At 32.6% G+C, this 9095-nt stretch overlaps 1 protein-coding gene across 2 annotated transcripts in view; it reads left to right on the top strand.

Moving 5' to 3' along the window:
* LOC106471855 (juvenile hormone acid O-methyltransferase-like) overlaps positions 1–8363 on the top strand; it is a 32616-nt gene extending 24253 nt beyond the window's left edge. For both annotated transcript variants that reach the window (XM_022400468.1, XM_013932478.2), the window contains exons 4-6: positions 2033–2240; positions 3716–3863; positions 8018–8363. In XM_022400468.1, coding sequence (XP_022256176.1) covers positions 2033–2240; positions 3716–3863; positions 8018–8205 — 544 coding nt within the window. In that variant the 3' untranslated portion in view covers positions 8206–8363. The remainder of the gene's footprint in view (positions 1–2032; positions 2241–3715; positions 3864–8017) is intronic.
* The last annotated feature ends 732 nt before the right edge of the window (positions 8364–9095 follow it).

Genomic DNA, 9095 nt, shown 5'->3' with positions numbered 1-9095 from the left:
CACATTATAACGCCCCCACGGCTGAAAGGGCGAGCATGTTTGGTGGGACGGGGATTCGAACACGCGACCCTCAAAATGCGAGTCGAGCGGCATATCCACCTGGCCATGACTGGCCGAGAAGAAATAAAGACTAGTAGGTGTTGAAATGTGGATTTGGCTGAAAGTCATGAAAATAAGTTGGATTGAAAGAATAACAAATTAAGTTCTACATCAGATGAGAGAAGATAGACTTGTCTGATCAGTCATGAAGTGGATGAAAATCTACATTGGGCATGTGTCGAGAGGGAATGACCAAATGAGGGAGTTAATCGAAAGTAAATTTCTTGGGAGAAGGAAAAGGATGATGAAGCTAGATGATGTCCAACAATGAAGGTCTTATGGGCAAATTAACAGAGCCCCTGAAGATAGAGCTAAGTAGAGAGAACCATGTTCTAAGAACAGAACACATGACGATGATGATGTCACAGATCACTGTAGGATTCCTGCTATTAATAACAAGACTTGAATTAATATGTTCAGTGATTAATATTTTAATGGAACACAAGCAACTAATTAAATTGATGTCTAACTGATACTCAGAAAATTCACTTATAAACAATTTAAAAACATTAACAATCTGAGAACTAATGTACAATAAAGCTTATATTTATGAAAAAAGTGTTAACATTACTAAGACACATATACTTAAAGGAACTTGTCAGAAAAGAATAAAACAAGTTAAAATACATAGATTAACGTTAAAATCAATAATCGAAGCCTTATTTCTAAGGATTTAAAGATTTTCACTGTAGCTCTAAAAAGAAACGTGTTCTAGAAAAAACGTCAGAAAAGAACGTTTGAAACAATATGTATTGTATACGTTTGTTCTTCATAACGAACAAAAAATCACATTGTATTAAATTAAAGTATTATGACTATTATGCTCGCGAATAACAGAAAACGTTTCAGGATGATATATTCTATTGTCTTACACTACATAATTCCTAAAGGTACTTTCCCATACATAAACAGAGACAGGATTGTGTTTCACCAAACATTCTACAGATGGGGGGGGTTAAAACTATGATCTTGTAACGTTTTTATTATGTTTATGTGTTATCGATTAGAAGATGTGTACTTAATAAGTTATGTTGCTTTAATGCCTTTTGTAAGTTCACGCAGATGAACATATATTGTTTGAATGAGATTTCGAAGACTATTTTATTTTTGTTTTTATATACCCAAAAAGTATTGTCGCTGTTTCAGTATCAAAAGAACGAAGCAAGATAAACTTGTTTTCAGTCAAGTTTGTATTATCATTTTCTTGATATTTACTAATTTTCACTAGATTATAGAAATAGGCGTGATACAAGTTAATATCCCTTGTGTAGCTTTGCGAGAAGATCTGAAAAAATCCTAATTTTAACTTCAATATTTTGACAAATTTGTGAAATTGTATTTTGACTATGTATTAGAGGGGTCCTTGTTATAGTATCCATTTGCAATGACATGCTAATACAGTTTTAGTTGAAATGGTACAGAAAAACCAGCTTAAGAAATTCTAGAAACTGTCATTGGTTACAGAATATTCCAGAAGTAAAAAGTTACAGCAGGAATTATTTACACATGCAAGTTTGTTGAACATTTTGAATAATGTGGAATATTCTGGGATACTCCAGAATATTCCATAACATTCCAAATTAATACAGAACCTTCCAGAATTATTTAGAATATTATAAAACATATTAGAATATTCAGAACATGAAGATACAATGCGAGCTACAATATATGTATATATATATTTCAACTAGCTTCAGCAGCCCCTAAATGTTATTCAATACGGATAAAAATTGGTGTGAATTATTTATTGATATATTGGAACAAAATATGGTGGTGAGAGTGTTCTAAAACAAAACTTCAGAAACGATGATTAATTAATCCAACATTATTAATAAGGGTATTTGAATCTTTCTGTTTACAAAAAATAAACATCTAATTTAGTTGGAAAAAATCTAATACATATTAAGTTTAATTTTATGCTTTTTCTTTTTAGGACTCCTTCACAATGGAGCAAAATGTTTGACAAAGTCTTCGCTTTCCTTTCTTTTCATTATGTCAGAGATGTTAGAAAATTTCTGAATATACTTCATGATATATTAAAACCAGGGGGGTACTTTCTCTCTATCGGTATAGCTTCAGCTCCTGCGTTTTCTGTTTGGTTAGAAATGTCATTGAAGGAAGAGTGGAAACAGTACTTTATCGTAAGAATTTATTTCTGATATTTATATTGCTTTTATGTTTTTAAGATCCTTTACCGATTTCTAGTGAGCATGTGACTAATATGCTACTATTATTATAATATTATCTATGTAGAATAAATTTTTACACATACAATCACCTTATACTATAGGGCATTTTGATAATCATGAAATAAATCTTAAAACATCTTCAATACATTTTGAATGAGCATGTAGAGATCTATTATTTATTACAATGATATCTATTTAAATTTTTTGTAAAACAATCACCTTAGACCATAAAGAATTGTAATAATCATAAAATAAATCTTTAAAATTATTTTTGCTTTATCTTTATTTGTTTCATAGTTTTTGCGCAAAGCTAAATGAAAGTATATTTTCGTTATGTCTGTCGAGGGGAATCGAAACCCGAATGTTAACATTGCAAGTCCGGAACCATAGAAAGTTAGACTAGTTAATATTATACACCGACAACTCTCGGCTACTCTTATCTGATCGAGTAGTGGGAATTGACGGTCACTCTTATAGAATACTCAGACCCCCCCACCATCAGGAGATCGGGATATCATGGGGGGGGAGGAAGTTGAGGCCGGGTGTATAATCTTTATATTGTGTGTTTTTGTTTCGTTTCAAAACATTAATTTTTCGTTAATTTGTTGTTAAACACAAAGCTACACAATGGCTTATCTGCGCTATGCCTACTGCTAGTATCGAATCCTAGTTTTTTTGTATTGTTTTTTAGCGTTATAAAACCACAGACTTACCGCCGAGCCACCTGAAAGAAACATTAAAGTATAATACCAAATTATTCTTTCAAATTAGTTTATTTACTCTTAGAACGCTAAACTTATCAATTACTGTATACGAGAAAAGAGCTTATTAGATACTTGTATTCATTATTTCCACATATATTTTATTTTCATTCTCCCCCACTTTAAGTACAGAATTCAAAACACTATACATCAAACTGTAATGGTTGCAGTAGCGATGCGTAACTTGCTCCGTTTGTAGTTTGTTTTTATGACGGTATACGTGATCGGTTAATCATATAATAACTTCCTATCTCGCTAAGTATATTTAGGAAGAGCTATATCGTTTTAGCTGGGTGCGAATCAGTATGATACTAGTATATATTCCGTTAGCGTGGAGGGAGAATTGTAGGGGTGTTAGTGAATGGTTGGCTACCTTCTTCGAATGGCGGAAGACAGCCCTGGTAGTTTTACCATAAACATAAATACTATCCTTTTAGGTGAATCGTTATTGTGTAACTTACTTCATTTTAAAAATGAAAATGGGTATTGTATCTTATTAAACTAAAGACATTTTAGGGTGTCTTACGGACAGACTAACATTAATATTGGTGATAATGTTAAGTGTCAGTTCAGTAACTTGATAAATTATTTGTCAATAAATTCGAAGTTTCAGTGTAACAGAAAACGGAAACACATTGTTAAAATTAACCTACTATTTACCCACAGGGGATAGAAAAATACATTCCGGTTACCCATGTGTTAAAAGATTATTGTAATGGATTCAAGAAATTAGCAAAGGAATGTGGATTTGTCCCCATTGCTGTAACTTCAAGTTTGGAATCTGTTATTTTTGATTCAGAAAAACAGTTTATAGGTAAGTGTAGCGTAAATAATGTATTCATTTTAACAAAATATTTTGATTGTGGATTCTTGTATTTCACTTTATCAAACCTGGGAATCTAATTGTATTGATTCTTAAACACATTTATTAATTAACAGAACGTGTAGACGTCATGTTTGCTCAGTTACTAATGTTTCTCAGAAATAATCAGAGTACATCATTAGTCTGTATTAAACAAACAGTTCATTAGAAAGGTGAGTGATCGACATTTCTTCGAAGGTCAGGTACGGTCAAGTAGATTTTCAGCAAAAGAAGAAGCAGAACTCTGAAGATTATGAATCGTGATGTTAATTTTAATTATTCTCAATAAAGATATCGTGGGTAACTTCTATATAGGTACAAGAAAATAACTGAAGATGATCCTACTAGTGTCACACTTTTCAAGTGAAAGAGTACATGTTATAATTCGTGAAACAAACTAGTTATACTCCATTTTTTCTTTAATGTTAGTTTTACTGAAAAGGTTGTTTGATATGTATATTCTTCATTTATTTCTTGTATATATTTTTTATATTGCGAGTTTTTTGTATTGTTAGCAACACGAATCTATAACTCGCCAAATTCTCCTCTTCACGCCAAACTTTAATATTATTTGATAATGGTTAAAAGTATTGGAAAGTCTGATAAAAGATGCTTTGCAAAGTCATTTAACAAAGTTTAGAATTTTATTGGATAGTTAACATGGTTTCACTAAGGGAAAATCTAGCCTTACAAATAGTTTGAAAAGGTTACTGCTTATGTAGATAAGGGTAAGGGTGTAAATTTGGTGTATCTTGATTTTCAGAAAGCATCTGACAAGTTGCGACATCAAAGGTTTGTAAAAAAATCTCTATAGGTGTGGGGGATAAGCTAGCAAATTGGATAGAAGAGTGGCTGGATGAAAAAAAAGCAGAGTTGTTACAAATGGAGTTCAGTCAAACCAGATTAATGTCACAAGTGGGGTACCTTAGGGCTTAGTCTTAGGACCTTTGTTTGTTTTTTATTTTCATCAATGACATGGGTGAAAGAATGGTCACTAAGTTACTTAAATTTGCAGATGATATTAAGGTCTTGGGTGTTGCTATCTGTGAAGAGGATGCTGCTGATTTACAAAAGGATTTAGATCATTTAGAGCAAATAAATGACAGATGGGTTTTAATTATAATAAACACAAGATAGTGCATGTGTGTTATCATGATTTGAATTATAAGTATAATTTGAATGGGAATAACTTTAACAATGCCATCAGTTGATCAGTCTTTAAAGCCATCCAAGCAATGTGTTGTTGCTAGTGGTAGGCAAATAGGATTTTAGGTTGTAGCTACAGAAATATTGAATACAAATTTAAAGAGGTTATAATTTCATTGTATAGGCCACTGTTTAGGCCACATTTCGAATATTGTGTTCAGTCTTGGGCTCCTTACCTTAGGAAATGCATTGAATTGTTGGAAAGGGTTCAGAGAAGGGTTATTAGAATGATGCCTGGGATGGAGGGGTTGTCATATGAGGAGTGGCTTAAATCTATCAAATTACTTTCTGTAGATTAAAGAAGAGTTGGGGGATCTGATTGAGGTGTTTAAGATTGTAAAGGGTATTGATAGTGTTGATGCATCATATTTTTTCATACTTAACAGTGAGAATAGTAAGACTAGGGGACACAAATAAAACTTTTGGCAAGGTAGGAGTCATTTTCAGCTAAGACAGTTTTATTTTTTTTAACAGGGTGGTTGGCCTTTGGAATGGGTTGCCTTCGGATGTTGTGGAGGCAGTGAGTTTAAGAGAAAGCTTGAAAAGTATATGAATGATAAGGGCTGACATTAAGATTTTTTTAATTTACTTATTAATAGTTTTAGTTTAGTTTAGAGGATAGAATAGCCGAGATGGACCAGTAGGTCCCATGTTGTCCGAAAACGTTGTTATTACAAGTTTTGATTTTGTTATTTAATACTCTTAATTAGGCCGGTTATTAAAACATCTACTTTATTTAAGCGGTTATTTCTAATTTTGATCTACGTAAGTAGCATTCTTTGACAAGAATTATTGATAGAAAAAATAATCTCGTAGAGAAGAAAGCTTATTAGAACTGCGTTATTTTATCACAATTGTTAAAACTAGGTAAAAGTACTCGCACTCTACTGTGGGGTTCAACTAAGATTCACAGATGTCCTAGTTTAATGATTAAACTTCCTCGTTATTCCCAATTACTTCTATAGCGAAGCCAAGGGGAGTTCACATCCTAAAAAGAAAAAAGAAAGAAACGCTAGGACACCTGACCATGGTTTATGAACTCCTTTGCATAGTTTGATCCTTTTAACATGTTAATGGGGGGGGGGGATGAACAAAACTTCAAACACTGAGCGCCAAGTATTCAGATGCCCTGAAAATCTACACTTAGTTCCTCATCATACATGGCTGAATTTATTTATTTTTTTTGGAAACTATGGGCTACACCATTTAGATAAGGACACCCCGAATCCACCTGCCATGTTTGGTCTTCCTAGCTCCACAACTGGAAGAGGAGTTAGCTGGACATACATACAAAGTTACAAGCCGAAGTAATACAAGATAACTTGGGATTGTTGAAGAAAGTTTTTTTATTTCATCAACAAGAAGTCTGGTACAAGGATTACTAAAATCAAAAGTTGTTTGTTTTTTTAAATCTTAAATTTTCTCCTTCCATTCGACAACAACGAATAGATTAATACCAGTACCTTCTTTTACATTTTATAGTATTTGCTTCCATGATTTTACTAGATAGAATTCATAAATCCTGCAATATAACCGTTCAAGAAGCGATTGGAAACGTGTATTTGAAAAGGTAAACAAACTATTTGGGAATCCAGTATTACATTATTAAGTTTTTTTAGTAGACATCAGAGTTTAATAAAGCCTTAATACGTTATTCCGTTTATTGTTAAAATGTTAATATACTTAGTTTTTAGTGTAAAGGTGTAATAATTTTTTTATTTCAAATGATAACAAAGTTGTTGGCAGTGGTAACTTTATACGTGGGAGTGACGACTCAAATTTATTATGTAAAGAACGTATGGGTTCCCTGACATCTTTCTGGTTACTATGCATAGTTTATATTAGTTGCTTTTTAAAGATTTCTTAGGGGTTTATGGATTATGTCTTTAACTCTATTTTTCTATCAATGATTTACTTTTACGTTATCTTTTCTGTACGATTTCGCTAATTACTTGTTTCTCACGATTTCATTTAATTTCAGTTCATTACTGAATTTTGGAACATTTACTCTATAAGAGCCACAAATGATTATTACTTATTTTTGTTTTTTACTCCTGCAATGAAGCTCTTTAACCAAGAAACTAATTAACTTTAGAGAAAATAAAATTAGCATGAAAAAGGAGGAACCAATCAATCATTGTCATTCAGCAAGGTAAAATTGCCATATTAGATGAGGCGGTAACACGTATAAATAAGTACTTATTCCCATGTAACTAGAGCACTAGCATGTAACTCGAAGAATACTTGGCCTCATTCCAGTTTTGCTCCGTCCCACAGTCATGTTCTATTTAATACAAGCTTCTTTTATCCAGCACAACAGCGATTTCATTTTACACCTAATTCGTATACACAAACACGCGCGCGCGCATACAAACATTGAAAAAAGATTTCAAAGTTCTATAGCATCTTTTCCTGTTCAATTAATCGGTGTGATGTACTTAAGTTAAAGTGACAGCCATTTAGGTAATGTTGTGTTGTAGTTTAATAAATCATTGCTTTAAAATCAGTTTTAAACACGATACTAGTTACCGTAAATAATTGTCATAAGAGTATTCTGCGGTGAACAATTTAGGAAATAACACATTTATTAGTAAGTGACGTAATTACAGAAAAGCGTCACAGTGAATTGGCTATCCAGTGGCTCAGCGGTAAGTATGTTGGTATACGACATTAAAAGTTGGGTTTCGATACCCGTAGTGGGCAGAGCACAGATAGGCTATTGCGTAGTTTTTCTTAACAACAATCAAACGACTGTGAAGTGAACAACTTAAATTAATTTAGACTGGTGAATTAGAGGGATACCAAATAAACGTTAGCAAAGATGAACAATAATTAATTCGCCGATAATTCATTGTAAACTTTGTATTCACTCACAGTAAGAATTTTTTAATCGTTTGCAGATTTCCATGAATCAGTTTTACCCGAAGAAATAGTTAAACAGATACCATTGGAAAATTTCGACAAATTCTTGGATGACTATAGGAAAGCTTTTCAAAAATATGAAGTAACTTACAATACTGACGGAACATTCGCCGTTCAGCATACTGTTCTTGAAATTTGTCTTCAATTTGAAAATACTACAAGTTGAATTCTATTAAGGTGTCTTACACGATATACTTTTAAATTTTTAATTAATTATCAGATTAAATGAAGTCTAAATATAGATGTTAAAAGTTGTCAATTAATCTGTAACTTTTAGAAAGTTCTTTGTTAATGAAATGTAATAAAGTTATTTTTAAAACAGAATTTACTTTAGTAATTCTATAACAATAAAAGCTAAACTAAATTGTAAATTAGTATCATAAGAATCTAAAAAGTATTGAATATTATAGATCTTCATAACTACAGTTGCTGTTACTGTTAAAATGGAACAAACTTTTTGTTGCGTCAAAGTATTTGTTTGTTTTTGAATTTCGCGCAAAGCTACAAGAGGGCTATCTGCGTTAGCCGTCCCTAATTTAGCAGTGAAAGAAAAGAAGGAAGACAGCTAATCATCACCACCCACCGACAACTCTTGGGCTACTCTTTTGCCAACGAAGAGTGGGATTGACCGTCACATTATAACGTCCCCGCGGCTGAAAGGGAAAGCATGTTTGGTGGGATGGGGATTCAAACTCACGACTCTCAGATTGCGAGTCAAGCGCCCTAACCATCTAGCCATGCCGGGCTCAAAGTATTTGACTTAATTAAAAAAGGACTTAGTAAATGGTATACAGTAATGTGTTTAAGATATTATCATAACTATAAAGTCACATCAAGGTTTAATGGTAACATTTTAAATTAAATTTTCAGGTCAATTAACAATTTAAGTCAAGAGCTGCTAAAGGTAAAAATAACTACTGTTTTCAGCTAATCTGGCACTTTTAGGAAATAATTTAGTTTCAACCCTAGTTCAGGCTACCACATGGCTGGCTGGGTGATTGAGAACCATATAGGCATAAGAAATGTACTGATATAGCACCCATCACGCTGGTTACC

This window comes from Limulus polyphemus, unplaced genomic scaffold (genome assembly GCF_000517525.1).
Source record: "Limulus polyphemus unplaced genomic scaffold, Limulus_polyphemus-2.1.2 Scaffold4905, whole genome shotgun sequence".
In the NCBI taxonomy this organism is placed as follows: domain Eukaryota; kingdom Metazoa; phylum Arthropoda; class Merostomata; order Xiphosura; family Limulidae; genus Limulus; species Limulus polyphemus.
This window is presented reverse-complemented; position numbering and strand designations above follow the sequence as displayed.